This window comes from Phyllostomus discolor, chromosome 5 (assembly GCF_004126475.2).
Source record: "Phyllostomus discolor isolate MPI-MPIP mPhyDis1 chromosome 5, mPhyDis1.pri.v3, whole genome shotgun sequence".
NCBI lineage: Eukaryota > Metazoa > Chordata > Mammalia > Chiroptera > Phyllostomidae > Phyllostomus > Phyllostomus discolor.
Genome location: NC_040907.2, coordinates 78,864,132 through 78,880,049, shown reverse-complemented (window position 1 = coordinate 78,880,049; position 15,918 = coordinate 78,864,132). Strand labels below are relative to the sequence as shown.

The following is a 15,918-nucleotide window of genomic DNA, read 5'->3' as shown; positions in this document are numbered from 1 at the left end:
AGAATCATGGGGTTTGGAGCAGTTACAACCGAAAATCCTAGGCTCCTTTCTAGAGAGTTCTGTCACTGGTCTCGCTCACATATATTCAATGTAAACTATTCCTTGACTTACTGTTTTTGTCTAGATATCAAAGACTCTCGTAAAAGAAAATGTTTAATATTTACCGGCTGTAGTACTGGTTTGAGATCCAAAAGCAAAAGTGGCCTTGGTTGACTGTTCAGACTCCTTCTCAGATGGTTTTGCCACACTGAAACTAAAGGTCGACTTGGAAGAACTCTCTTCTTTGGTTTGCTCTGAATTCCCAAAGGAAAACACTGGTTGACACTTTGGCTCTTCATTGTCAGCTTTCTTCCCAAACACCAGAGAAGTAGAGGTGACAGGCTCTTGTTGTTTCTCTTCTGTCCTTCCCAAAGCAAACAATGAGGCAGACGGCAGGGGAGCAGGTTCCATAGTGCCAAAAGTGAACCCTCCTTTGGTGGTAGGCATTTCTTCTTTTTTTGCTTCTGATGTCTTACATATAAAAGGAGCCACTGAGACACTCTTGGTGTCTGTAGTCCCAAAGCTGAAGCTGCTCTTGTTCTCAGAGGTCACCACGGTGTTAGCAGCAGCAGGAGTAGAGCTGATTACACCCGTACCAAAACTAAAGCCTGCAGATGAAGACTTAGGCAGTTCCTCTTTCGTTTCTTGCTGCCCAAGACTAGACACCCCAAACTGAAACGGAGCTAAAGAAGTTGGATTGTTTAAACCAGAAGGAAGTCCAATCTTAAAATTATCATCCTTACTGTCCTTTTTAACTTCTTCAGGTTTAAAATCAGATGAAACTCCAAATTTAAAATCCCCTACTGGTTTAGAAAATTTAAAGCCTTCAGTCATGGGATTTAAAGACCCAGAATCTGATGACACACCTATTTTAAAGCCTCCTTGATCCCCAAATTTAAAATTTCCAGTGCTTGTTAAAGTCTGTGAAGGCTCAGAGGAGGAAGATGGGATACCGAATTTGAAGGATGAGGCTGCTGGGTTCAAAGATGTGGAAGATGTACCAAAGCCTTTAAAATACAAGATACCAAAGAGACACTGAATTAATGTTATTCTCTCAAGCAAATATAAAGCCTGAAAACCAAAGGCACAAACTTGAAAAAAGGCCTACTCTGAAGAGTATTAGCAACTGCAGTAAACATACACCAAACCGCCCAAATTTACTATGAGAACTATATCTCAATCCTCACAACTATATAGACAAGCTACTTTTATCAGACTGGCAGAGCTCAAACAGGTGTGATAAAACAGTGTTTCTAGGAGTAACAAATACTTTATACACTGTAGGTAGGTATGTAAAGTAGCACAAAAGTATAAAAGGCATGTTGTCAATATTTACCAAAAAATTATAAATATATATATTCTCTACTCAGCAATTCTATAACTGTGTCTTTATTTTAAAGATAAACTCAAGGACACACAAAACACTACATGCAATCTGGGCAGCTATGAATAAAGAACAAATGTATGTCCGAGCTAATTTGTGATAAAATCAAGGAGGCAGAAAGGCAGGCAGATGGTATATAATCTAACAAGGCAGAGTCAGGAAAGACAGAAAATGAGCCAATGGGGACACGAGGTAGTAGGCTTTTCACTCTGAATCTTGTCATAACTTGATATGTAGGTCTTATGAATGTGTTATTTACCCAAGAATTTTTTTTAATTTAGCATCAAAGAACCAGAAGAATTACATCAGTGGAAACAATATTTAAAAAATAAACAATACTGTATTGACAAGATCAAAGTCTTGGTTTCATAATGCTTCTATAGCAAATAAATTGGAAATGAAGCACTTGGCTGACCGTCTCAAAGCAGTAATCAGGAAAGGGTTCAAGGCATTTATGCATTACTCTTCTTACCCATATGTAAATAGACAAATGACAGCCAAGTTTTGCAAGTCCTCATCTTCAGATTTCCCTTTTTTATGAATACCTACCCTACTTTCTTTCCCTAAGAAACATAATTGAAATATTATATCAGAATCTCAAAGGTAAATGGCTATCCACATGGTCTCTAAGAATTTTAAGTGATATTACACAGAAAGCTAAAAATAAAAGGTGCCCAAAACAGTAATTAGATATCCCCTTTGCTTCAAAGGAACACATTTGTACAAGTAGAGAATATAGAAAAGGGACCATGAAATATCGGCACAGAAGAAACTAAAGGGGACTAGAAAGCATGATCTTCTTCTAAAAGCTTTTATCAAAGTTTTGACTAGAATATGTCTCATATGAAATATGAAATAATTCCTATAGAAATATAAAGATTTGAAAAATCTGGCCTCCAGGGAGTTTAGCATAAATTACTTTGAAAGGTTCTTCTTTTATATTTATATATTAACAGAGTTATTTTTCTGGGACATACTCTGGGAAATCAAAGTCCAAGTCTAGATTACTTCTGGTAAGTTTCTAGGGCCATGAATTTCCACTCCAATAAATAAAAGTCAGGAAATTCATCTAGATGTCAAAGGGTTGTTAACAGTTAAAAATAAAAAGCTACAGTCTCAGACTCAATATTCTAAGACAGAATAGCTCCTTTCCCAGCTGCAGAAAAGATACTTCACTGCTGGCCAGTAAATAATCCAACTAATTCAGAGACAGATGGGAACTAAAACTCCAAGACCATACCTCACTTTGTGAATTTTCAATAGAGAATGAAAAATTTTAAAAACTAATGTTGTTTGCAAATATTTCACACATTAAAATGGCAATACAAGGAGGCGCTTTACCAATGGCTTACCTTTAAACTCAGACTGTGTGCCTGGCTTGGCACTTTCACATGCCACACATTTGGTGGAATCAGCTTTATTTTGCACTAGGCATACTTCGCAGTCCCAGCTTCCCTCAGGTTTCTTGAACTTGTCCAATCCTAAGCAGCCTCCAGAAGACAGAGAAAGAGGGATGGTGCTGCTACTTGAAGCAGGTACTGAGCTTCCTAAAAAACAATGCAGAAACACACAGAAATTCTAATTTATACTTATGCCATTATCTTAATGACACCACTAAGTCTAAATGCCCAGTTTTTCTTAGTGTTTCCTATTAAGACAGAGAAAATGCCAGAAATATAAATCTTCACTGTTAAAAACAGAAGAGATTTTAGATTTCTCTTAATCTTATAAATGAGCAGTTTCACACTCACCTTGCTTAGCAATAAGTACCCTTTAAGCCCAAGTTTGAGTAGACATGATTTTTTTAAAAATCATGCTCATAACAGTCTAAAAAACTAAATTTTCCTTAAAAATCTTTGTCCAATTTCTTAAAACAGTACAGCATTATAAAACATAAGATATAAATTGTAGGCAATATCCTAACAAATAAAATACATAGCCACAGACCACATTAAATTCACAATTTCAAAACACAGGTCTCTCTGCCTTTGAAATGATCATTTTTGCACAGATGTTCTATCACCCACTTTGCAATTCTGTTTAACATCGCCTACTGGCATTTGTTATAAGCTAGCCAGCTGACAGACATTTACTAAACACGATAATGCATTTATATTCTGGGCACGCAAAGATGAATAACATGTTGCTTAACTTCCTGAAGGTGCTCATCGTCTTAAAAGGGAAAAGTAAAATAAATGCACAGTAGCACCATCAACAAAATGAAAAGTGATTAAATGAGCTAATACAAGAGTACAAAGAAGGAAGAAATGACTAAGGGGGCAGGAGAAGGATCCTCAGACATGAGATTTAAATTCTTAAACAGAACTAGAAAGTTCTGTGGGCAGAGGACGTAGCACAGGAAGAATGGCTCACCAAAGCACAGTGTATGAAGAAATACAGGGTGGGGCAGCAGCTGGTTTACAGTTGTTCATATGGAACATAATGTAATAATATATGAATAAACTGCTTTGTGTACTCAAAACTGTAAACCTACTTTTACCTCACCCTGTATAGTGTTAAGTGAAGCCATGCACTCTGATACCCCTGTGTCTCTAAATATTCTCCATTTGTCATCACTTCTCCCAGTTACCTTGATGTCTGTGTTTTACTGGCATGTTTTCTTCCATCTTGCCAATAAAACTGCACCCTGAGGTTCCACCACTGGGCTGTTGCCCTGCTCACAAATTCTCATCTACTCTGATAGTTTTACTCACCAACAAAACAGTTTCCTGATCTGTGTACCTACAGTCCACACTTCTGAGCTTCATCCCTGTGGATTCTTTCTTGGTTGGTGTTTCCACTATCCACCTGATTAGCTTGAATAGATGACTCCTCCTCCCTTACATATTTCTCAAATCTTTTTCATTCTCTTTTCTGACCCTTCTACTGCTTGAATAACAGCTTTCTTAATGAGATTTGTTCTCTTAAATCCATCCTTCCAAGAAGAAACCAGTGCCACGTTTTTCCTCTCTGGGTATTCCTTTAAAAATTAACTTCCAAAAGTGTTCTTCCTGCCACTCCCTTAAGTTAGCAGAGCTCATTTTTAGACCATCTTCTCTATTCACTCCGCTCACTTTCCATCACTTCCACTCCCATGACTTATTAGAAAAATATGAGCTAATGATTCCAAATCTGTGTCTTTAGCCTAGAGAGTCCATTATCAGTATACCCAAAAGCCTCACATATATCTGCAAGTCAACTTCAGCAGCTTGAAATTGTCATGTATTCAACATTATTCTACATCCTTCCCATCCTTACTTGATTTCATTAGTACACATCACCATTATGTTTGCCTGTATTATTGATACAACTTCTCTAACCTGTCCTCTGGTCTCCAAATTTTGTCGCCTTCCAATCTATCCTTCAAAAAAGCCACCAAGTGATTTATCAAACTATAAATTTGACCGCATCACTCCTCTGCTTGAACTAATGGCTCATTTACAAGATGCAAAGTTCTTTAATACATATGTAAGCTTCCTTTGTTTATCTGTAAAAATTCCCTGCTGGACTCAACACTTTATTCCCCCATTAACTCAAAATTAGCTTCCACTTCCTGCAGCAAGGTCTTGTTTCCCTTTTTTAGGGGAGGAGTGGCACAGGTGGAAAGGGAAAGAAATGAAGATTTTGAAATCTTGTTCTCATGGAGATGTCCAGTAGGAATTAGAAATATGGCTCACCCCTTGTGATCAAACAGGGGTTTAGGCTAGTAACTTAAGTTTTTCACTGCAGACATAAAACTACGCAAGTAATTCCCAAGATAGTTACATGTTTTATTTAGTATTCATGTCACCATATTATCTGTACCAAATAATTTTATAACAGTATTACAAAAACAGCAGAGTCATTTCCAGATGTGAATCTTTATTAACTCTTTAAAATTTGAACAGAGAAACAGGAAAAACCTAAATCTAACTCCATTTTTCTAGCTGTCAAAGTTAGAATTTTCACTGATGCTTCAGTAATTCACTACCATTGCAGCATCTCTGGCAGAGAGCATACAGGTACAGGTATCGCCATGAACATCCAGCGACAGCCTTTTCAATAAAGCAATGTTGTCCACCCTTTAATGAAACTTTCCCTGGAAATGACCACTAGCCATCCTCACCTTCTATTTAGAGAAAGAGAGACAAAGCAGTATTTTATTCTGTGTAGAGATTTAAGATTGCCCCATTACCATTCAACATGTGTAACAGTAAACTTGAAAATGATCCTAAAGAGCAAGAAGTTTCTGATAAAAATGCATACAGAGGTCAAAGTATTAAATCACAGCCTATCCTAAGAAAATATACAAATCCAGCCCCAAGCAAGTCATTTTAATCTCAATATAGCTTTAAAAGTTAAGATGTATTAAGAAAATGCTCATCGTGAAACATTTAAAACATTCAGGTTTTTCTTAGAGGTTTTACAAAGAATAAATTAAAATGTTCTACTAACATAATGAGCAAAATTATTCCAAACAGCCATAAACGTACCTGGTTTCTCAGACATACAGGACACACATTTATTGTCTTCTGGATTATTAGGAACACAGCATACTGGACACTCCCAAGATCCCTTGGGCTTTTTGAATTTATCTGCAAATCCTAAGGTACCAGTGGTCACAGTGCAGCTGGAAGATGAAGCAGCCACAGTGACAGCACTTTCTGAAGTCACTGGCAAGGTAAGGACTCGCTTAATACCGGTTCCAGGTTTCGGTGTATCACAAGCTACACATTTTATCGCTTCTGGTTTATTTTGCACTAAACAGGTATCACAATCCCAAGTTCCTACTGCTGGTTTAAATTTGTCTCCAAAACCTGTCCCTGATGCAGGAAGAGTTGTTTTGCCACTTTTACTTGGTGTCCCAATTCCAGTCTGTTTAGCAATATCTCTTGGTGGCAATTTTGTCGCTTGACAGGCTGCACACTTGCTGTCTGTTACTCTGTTCTCAAGCAGACAACTATCACACTGCCATGATGATCCGGCTTTTAAACTTTCCCCCAACCCGATTCCACCAGAAGAAAAGCTACTTATTGCCGGTCTTGTATAAACTACTGGGCTTGTGGTGGTAGGATCAGCAGCAAGAGAATCTGGCTTCAGTGATGTGAAACCTACAGGGGTTAGGGCAGGGGTTGAAAAAAAACGTTAGGGAAGGTTTTCTAATCAAAACACTAACTGAAATATTATTACTGGGAGATAGCATTACCTTATTGCTGAGTTACTACAATCCAAGATGGAGTACTTCAGAGGTGATTTTCACCAAAGCACTATGTATTAATTGCATAAATAAATGACACCTAGTTAACATTCTACAAAGGATGCTTTATAATATATCACCTTCTTCCTCTCAAACTTTCTAGTTATTATAATTCAAACAATACCTAACGTAAGGCTTTAGTTATAGTCATCCACTGATCTACACTATTGTCATCAATGTCTTGCTACACTCCACATTCCTGCGACAATAACCGACAGTATATTCATAGTCTTCTTCCCCATCTGTCTCTTTCAGGTGTTCTCTTGGCTATAATGACTTCAATATCTATAATTTTTAAATTCTGTCCAGTCATAACCCACTACTGTGATATCCTCTACTTTTGGTAAAAACCAGCTGAACTGTATAGGTATGGTCATTGGGCAGATGTCCCTCCAAAGTATAACAGAATGGTAAGAATTATTTTTAATTACACTAAACTCATACAGAGCTTTAAAATAGCAATAGTTCAATGACAAATATGATACACTACAATAGAGATACAACAAATCTGGTAAGGCCTAGAAGTACAAAAATTACTCAGTCAATCCTAATGGTGTACAGGCTCATGCTACTCAAATACAGGCCTGCGCAAAGTTACACAAACACAAATTCAAACAAAATTGCTTCAAATATCTCTCAGATGTAATCTCAGTTCCTTTCACATTGTAAGTATACCTTTTTATAACCACTGAAGGTATATCGAGACAACAAAGGTATTCAAGTAGAAACACAGAATAATACAGGAGGGAAAAGTCCATGTGCTACTCAAACTGCTGCCATGGAACTGATTCACTGAAAGTACACTTTATTTGTGGAAATGTTTCAATCCTTTACTCTGGACCAATTAATTTTTATTTTATTCACACCAACAAACTCAGTGACCTCTTTCTCTAGCCTTAAGCATCAAAGGAAAAGAAAATCAGAAGGGAAGAAGGTAACTGAAAGTTGTTAGATTTTTCTAGTGCTGCCAAGAAATAACTCAGCCTAAAGCTATTTTTAGCTAAGAGCCAAACAATCCTACATAGCTGTTTATTGCTAGTGGTCAACATGTTGTTAATGATTAATTTAAGTCACTAAGATTGACGAAAGTATCACCGATTTCTATTCCTTCCACTTTTTTGAATTTTCCTAATTTCTCACTCAGAAGAACATATGATCTCCTCCAAATTTTTGCTATTAAAAAGGAGTTAAAAGGGGGGAGATGTAGGCATTTTGAATGTACAGTATAACTTACATGAAGATAAACTATATAAATTTGATGCTTACCTACTACTTGGTTAATTCTAGTACAGGAATTCTGGAGTTCTGCCATAACTGAGTAAACTCATCTAAATTACTGAAAGCTCAACCAAACAAAACCTAACCCTTCTAAATCTTGCAGAAGCCAACCTTATTTTCAAATCCCCATTCAATTATACATGAACACTTCTGAGTCTAAATTATTTCTGAGCTACTAGATTACCTTAAAAACATCTTTACATTCTTATCATACACATCACAATTGAACTTGTGACTATTTTCTTTGATGGTAAAACTGAAAACTTATTCCTATTTGAAGATTTCTAGTTACTGCCTTCAATTATCACCTGATTTCTAGTCATTGCTTTCAATTATTACCTACTAGTTTTCGTATCTTGTTTCAAGTGAGACTGTCTCTTACATACATTCGAATCAGCAAATGTTTGCTGGCCTTGTTATACATACATCAGAACTGGGGAATAATCTGAGAAGAACCAGGCAGTTTCAAAACTCTGGTGAGAAAGACATGCTCACGTATATCATGAAGTTCATTTACTTTTATTCAGTGTTGGCCTACCTCTATTAATAAGAATTCATTTTCTCCTTCTATACTTGCCTTTTAACAATTTCATTTTAGTATGAGGTCCTTGAATTCTAAAGAAATAAGTAGAGTTTCTAAAATCTTTTCCCTAAAAGAATTACACTGTATTACATCTACATTTAAAAGTCAATCCCCTGTCAAATGAGCCATAATTTTCTTAAAGCCAAAGTATACCACAAAGGACATTAAAATAAAATCATGAGTTTGTAATTAAAATTTTAGACCTTCTCAAGGGCAGCCATTATCTTACCGGGGTTTTTCAGAACATCTAGGACACTTCCTTCTTTCAGGGTTTTTGCAGGTCTAAAAGGGCCCTCAAAATCTTCATCTGGCTTCTTACAGCTTGTACTGTGCACTGCAGTGATATCTTGAGCTGTAATTTTTTTTAATTATAAAAGATATTATGCCAAGAAAAAGCACTGGACTCAAATATACTGAAAAGATCTTTTAGAGACAATATATGGATCAACTTCTAAAAATCATTAAAAAGTCTGAAATTCAAAAATAATGAACAAATTATTTAACAGTACAGAGTTAAACTGCCATTACAATGAAGTAAAAATACTATTTCCCACATTGTACATCTCTCTCCTCCAGAAGGACAAAAAATATAGACTATAATTACAACCCAATGAGTTCACTGGTAATTAAGAAAGTCAAGCTGAAACATTCAAGAGGATATGGCAACTGAGGCAACTTGACTCCCTTCATGAAATATGTAATCAATTACATAGCAGTTTATAATACTGATTTTAAAAAAGCCTTAACAAATATTTAACTGAGCCAGTTATTTCTAGAAACTCGGCCTATGACTGAAACTATCCTTCCATTGCAACACTGAAAACCCGGATGATAAATGTTCAGTGAGGGGCTGATAACATCAATGTACAAAACACTAACACAGTAAAATGTTACACAGCTACACAAAAACATCCTTCTTAAAAGCACAGTTATAGGTAAAAACAGGTAAGAAAGTCCAAAAGATTTTGAATATTTACATCTAAAGAGTAATGGGTGGCCGCTAGTGATGAGTGACTTTTATTTATTGCTTTTACTTTTTATATTTCCCAAACTTTCCAAAACAAACATATCCTTTTACTTAAAATGAGAGATCTATATTTTGAGTATGATGATGCTTTTGTGGTTAGATTTTTAACAGGGGACTGTATAGATGAAATACGTGTGGAACTGTTTCAAAGTAAACTGATAGGTGTGTCTGTATGTGTGCAAAGGGAAGAAGGGAAGGAGGGATACATAAGATTGGTCATAAAGCGGTAAATGTTGAACCTGGGTAAAGAGTATATGGGCATTCAATCTACCATTCAACTTCAGGGAATATTTGAAATCTTTTATAATAAAGTAACCAGGTTTTCCTACTTGAGTGTTTGCCAATTAAAAAGGGGTTTCAAAAAATCCTGCCTACCCATATACCTTACACCATAAACAGAACTTAATTCAAAATGGATCACTAATCTAAATATAAGAAAACTATAATGCTCTTAAAAGAAAAGTTAGGATGAATATCCTGATGACCATGAATTTGGCAATATATTCTTAGATATGACACCAAAAGCACAAGCAGAAAAAAAATTTAAACTTCTCCAAAATTAAAAACCTTTGCATATCTAAAGACATTATCAAGAAAGTATGAAAACACAATCCACTGAACTGGAGAAATTATTTACAAATCATATATCTGGTAAGTATACAGTATCCAGACTTTATAAAAATGGTTACATCTCAGCAAAGAGACAAACCCATTTTAAAGTGGGCAAAGACTTGATTAGACATTTCTCCCAAGAAGTTATATAAAGGGCCAACAAATACACAAAGAGGGTCAACACCATTAATCACTAGAGAAATGCCAACCAATGGCTATTAAAAAAAAGAGAGAGAGAGAAAAGGAAGCGTGATAAAGATGTAAAGAAATTTAAACCCTCACATACTGCAAGTGGGAAAATGAAATAAGCTAGCTGCTGAGAAAAACAACTTTGTGGTTCCTCAAAAGACCATCTGACCCATCCATTTCATTCCTAGGTGTATACCCCAAAACACTGAAACGAGTATTCAAACAAATACATATGCATGCATATTCACAGCAGCACCATCTACAACAGCCAAAAGGTGGGAAGAGCCCTGATGTCCATCAAGAGACAGAAAGACAAATAAACAAATACAACAGAAATAAACTCATAGATAAGAGAACATTTTGATGGTTGCCAGATGGGATGGGGACGAGGGGATCAGTGAAAAAGAGGAAGAGATTAAGTACAAACAGTACAAACTGATAGAACAAAACAGTCACAGGGATGTAAAGTACAGCCTAGGGAATATCGTCAATAATATTATAGTAACTACATATGTCAAGTGGGTAACAGATTTATCAAGGTGATCACTTCATAAGTTATATAAATGTTGAATTGCTATGTTGTGCACCTTAAACTAATAGCGTGTATGGGAGGCAACCAATCTGTGTTTCTCTCGTACACTGATGTTTCTCTTCCTCCCTTCCCCTCTCTCTAAAAATATAAATAAACAAAATCCTAAAAAGAAAAACTATTTTTAAAAAAGAAATAACTGATTATTCACCTCTCCCTCACTTATGCCAATTTCTTGAGTTCAGATAGTATGTATTACTAATTGCAAAGGTTATGTGTCATAATCATGACACACAAAAATGCTTGTGAATCTAACAGTAAATCCACTGCAATTACAACGTAGACAACTCTTGATTTCTTACAAGACTTCTTTTACAACATACTTATTTTGACTGAACAAAGACAATGCATAAATTCACTTTGTGACTATCCCCTTCACAATCAAAGTGTTAATATTTACATTTAGGAAGCTAAATATCTCTGAGGATAATTACTAAAAAGTATTATTGTCAAAAGGTTGATATTAGCTCCTTGTTTGCTTTTCAGAGCCAATTTGATTCAAATGAAAGCATTTATAAGAATTTCCAAAGGTGAAAGAATTAGAAATATTAATCTAATGTATGCAACTATGTGAAAATTTGTGAGAAATTTTTACTTACCAGAACTACTTGTGATTGGTTCTGAAATATTACTAGAGCCAGAAAGTTCTGCTGTTTTTGCAACAGGCACACTAAATGTAAAACCAATCTGTAAAGAGAAAAGTTATCCTTTAAGTGTCAAATTAGTTTTAAATAAGTATCAAATAGAGGGGTGTTTTTTATTTCAAGTGGAAAATATATATTGAATTTCATTTATTCTAAGATTCAGTTTTTCATGTTTTACAATCTCTAAAACTGTGACGCTTCTTGTAACAAATGGAGTCTCACAGTTTAACAGCAGAGTTTTTAAATCTAAGGTACCTTTTTCTTTGAAAGCAATACATAAGTAACGTGTTCCTAATGCCTAAGTATGGGTTGCTAAATGTTATTTTCTAACAAAAAGTTTGAGACTTTCTGGACAACAAACAGATTTCAAGCATGCATCAGGGAAACTACAATTATCTGGGGCATCTGGTTGACAGAATACAATGACACAGTAAAAAACATGAAGAGCAACATGTTAAAATGATACACATGCCAAATAAGAATTAGGAAACCTTAACACTGAACTTATAATTCTTACCCCAAATATTTATTTCTACTACAAAGAAAAACAAATACATATTGTGGAACATAAATATCTAAAACTTATCTAGGTTAAAGATAATTCAAGAAACATATTAACTAAATGCATTATGACTTAATTGATTAGGTCCTAATCTTAACTGGATCTAAGACCAAGAGAAAACAAAACAGCAATTAAAGGACAGTCTGGGATCGATAAGGAAATGTGAATATGGATTATGTTATTATTGTATCATGTTAAATTTTGTGGGTATGAGAATTGTATTGTGGATATACTGTATTGTAAAAGGACAAAGGAATGTCCTTTTATGTAGGGGAAACATGGACAGTATCAAGGGCATTAAGATGTCCGCACCTTAACTTGCAAATGGTACATAAGAGAAGGAATATACCTGTGTGTGTGCATGATGTGTGAAGTCAAAAATAAAGGCTTTCACTCACTCATCCTTTCTGTACATTGTGATTTTTTTAACCCAGAAGAAAAATAGTTTATTTCTTACCACTGATAGTATCTTGGATTTGAGATAAAAATACAGTGGCCTTTGAAATCAATTAATATGAAATATTCTTTAGTTGGTACTTACAGATGGTGGAGGTAGTACATCTGCCTCAGTAGATTTTACGATTGGAGATGAAAATCTGAACATGGGACTGTTTGTGTTGTTTGGAGAGGTCATTTGTACCTGGTTTTCCAAATTATTAAACAAAATACAAAAGAGAACTCTTTAGAAAAAGAAAACTGACACAGTAAAATAGACCTTAAGCTAATTATTCCAAAGAAGTCAAAAGCAAAATTCTCCCCTTTTAGATTTAAAAATCACTTTTTAATTTCTCAAAAATACTTAATAGTAACTGCTATAAAATCTGCCTTCCTCTTAGAAGAGGAGCATACAGTTTTCAAACATGGATATTTGTCTAAAGAAGAAAAATAACATCCATAAGCAAACATTTAGAAGATTTTTTAAAAAGTCAAAGTTCAGAAAAAGTAAAAGCCAAAACAAAAGCGTAAAAACTTAAGGAGCATATTAAAGATATTAATCCTACTTGAAAAATAAAAACATAAATCTATCCTTATAGAAAAAAAAGCATCTCATTTGAAAACAGTTTGGAAACAAACACAATCATCTCTTTCTTTAGTGCGCTGCTGCGTAAGAATTGAAGAGCACCCCCATTACAACATACCCCATTATAATGTACATTTTTTAAAAAAAGGCAAAATACCACTTCCATTTTTCTCTTCTTACTGAGTTGATTTCCATAGCGAAAATTAATCACTGTCTTAAACTGAATTACTGCATTTTGCAGTGTATAATGCACTGTTTTTTGCCCAAATTTTTGAGAGAAAAATAAGGACATGCATTATACATGGACAGTGTTAAGATATGGGTGGTGCAGTATGCATGGTGAAGTCTGGTACATGTTTTAAAATAAACAATAAGAAAGATCACAAATGACCTCTACTTGTACAAAGGTTTTGTACCTTATTTGTTGATGACTGTGCAGGACTAACTGGTGATGAAGTTGTGATCACAGAGGAACTAAAATTAAAGGTAGGCAGTGAAGAACTGGTGATGGGTAGAGAGATTTTTGGCAACACTGGTACTTCCATTTCCTGAAACACAATTAAGTTTTATAATGATATGGTTCATCTTTTATGTCATTCTTTTATCTGTTCTTGTTTTAAAGTAGATTTTATATAGTTACAGGTAAATTTAAAATAGGAAGAAGGCAGCACCATGCAGTTTTAACAATGTGAGCTCTTGAACGGAAAAAAAACAAACTAAACAAAATTTGAATCCCATATGCCAGCTATATGACTTTGTGAACCTCAATACCAACTGCCAAACTAGTGAAAAATGAGAAAGAAAATAATATACTGTAGTTGTGATATTAACATGAAACAAAGTTATCTATCATTTAATAAATATCAGTATTAATGAGTTTGGTGAACTGCCTTGGTTTTTAACTCAATATTAGGAAAGGCCACCCAAGTCTCAAATGACGCACATTTAGAACAAAGAGTTCTGCTTCTGCTAAAGGTGGCGTAGTTCCTATTTTACCAATACTCTGACAGGTAACAATTACAAACTCCGGACAAAATATTAAAAAAAAACCTCTCTGAGTCCTGGCCAGTGTGCCTCAGTTAGTTAGAGCATACTCCCATGGACCAATAGGTCGTAGGTTTGATTCCAGGTCAGGGCACATACCTAGGTTGTGGGTTCAACTTCTGGGTGGGGTGTGTATGAGAAGCCAAAGAAAAGATGTCATTGGATGAGGATTAAAAAAATTATCTGAAAACACTGAAGAGCAAACAAAAACAAGCAGAAACTAGAGGAAATAAGAGACTTGGAAGAAGAGAAGAACACAGAGTGAGCTTCATATTCTCTTTTTGAGTTGGTGTCACTAGACAGAAAAAATTCAGAGAAAACTGCAAATGTGCTAGAGGAGGAATCACAGGACAGACAAGGTGACCAGAGCAGCTAGAAAATGAGTGGAGATGCAGGACTGAAGGGCCACAGAAGGGGAGCCCTAAGTCTGCATATAAACTGTCCAAATCTCCAGCAGACCTGTAAATGACATGTGTGTAAGGCAGACACTGAACAGCCAATTAAGACTAAAGAGTTTCAGCTGCTGCCCACCACAGACGAGACACGAGTGTGAGTTCAGTGAGTTCAATGCCAGCTAAAACAATCTGGATACTTCAAATGGATGAGGTTTATTATACATAAAATCACACCTTAGTAGAGTTAAGCCCGCCACCAAAGGAAAAATAATGACATTTTCAGGTAAAAGAAAACTAAGAGAATCTGTTGCTATAAAACCTGCTCTATAAGTTTTTTAGGGTGAACAAAAATGACACTATATGGAAACTCAGATTTCTGGAAGAAATGGAGAATTTGGGAGCAAACATAAATTTTTTCCGTTAATTTCGTTAACTGTGTAAAGCAAAAATCCTATGTGAGCCCTGGCTGGTGTAGCTCAGTGGGCGCGGACTGGGAACCAAAGGGTTGCCAGTTCGATTCCCAGTCAGGACACATGCCTGGGTTGTGGGCCAGGTCCCCTGTGAGGGCCACATGAGAGGCAACCATACATTGATGTTTCTTTCCATCTCTTTGTCCCTCCCTTCTCCTCTTTCTAAAAATAAATAAAGTAAAATAAAAGCCTTAAAAAAAGTTGTACCCATTTAAAAAAAATTTTTTAAATCATATGCGATAGGTTTATAGCCTATCTATCTATATGTAATACAAATGACAATGACAGAATAACATACCAAGGGAGTGATGGTAAATCAAACTATAAGGATACAAGATTCTTAAATTTTCAAAGGGAGCGGTACAATATTAACACAAAGTAAAATACACAGTAATCCCAAGAGGAACCACTAAGTAACACGCAGAGACAGATAAGCCAAAAAGTAATTAAAATGGAATTCAAACAGATATTCAATTACCCCCCCCCAAAAGTGGCTTTTGAAAGGAACAAGAAAGAAAAAAAAAACAAATGGGAAAATTAGAACACTGGCAGGCCATATGCAACCATATCAGTAATTACATTACAAGTAAACAGTCCAATTAAAAGGCAAGAATCAACTATATACTATCTACAAGAGACTAAAATATACAGACACAGGTTGAAAGTAAATGGCTGAAAAAAGATATAACCTGTGATAAGCCTAAGAAAGCTTATTCTAACAAGAGTGGCTGGCTATATTTATACCAGATAAAGTAGATTTTAAGACAAAGAATATTTCAAAAAACACTTTTAAGGGCATGTATTAATATTAAAAGAGGTACATCACTGAAAAACTGTAATAGGTA

General features: G+C 35.3%; 1 protein-coding gene across 5 annotated transcripts in view; it reads right to left on the bottom strand.

The window, feature by feature from the left end:
• Positions 1–15,918, bottom strand: part of NUP153 (nucleoporin 153) — a 77,533-nt gene that overhangs the window by 12,015 nt on the left and 49,600 nt on the right. For all 5 annotated transcript variants that reach the window (XM_028513608.2, XM_028513610.2, XM_028513607.2 and 2 more), the window contains 7 exons: positions 13,581–13,712; positions 12,685–12,783; positions 11,537–11,624; positions 8,750–8,872; positions 5,896–6,513; positions 2,776–2,970; positions 165–1,046 (listed from right to left, as the gene is read on the bottom strand). In XM_028513608.2, coding sequence (XP_028369409.1) covers positions 165–1,046; positions 2,776–2,970; positions 5,896–6,513; positions 8,750–8,872; positions 11,537–11,624; positions 12,685–12,783; positions 13,581–13,712 — 2,137 coding nt within the window. The remainder of the gene's footprint in view (positions 1–164; positions 1,047–2,775; positions 2,971–5,895; positions 6,514–8,749; positions 8,873–11,536; positions 11,625–12,684; positions 12,784–13,580; positions 13,713–15,918) is intronic.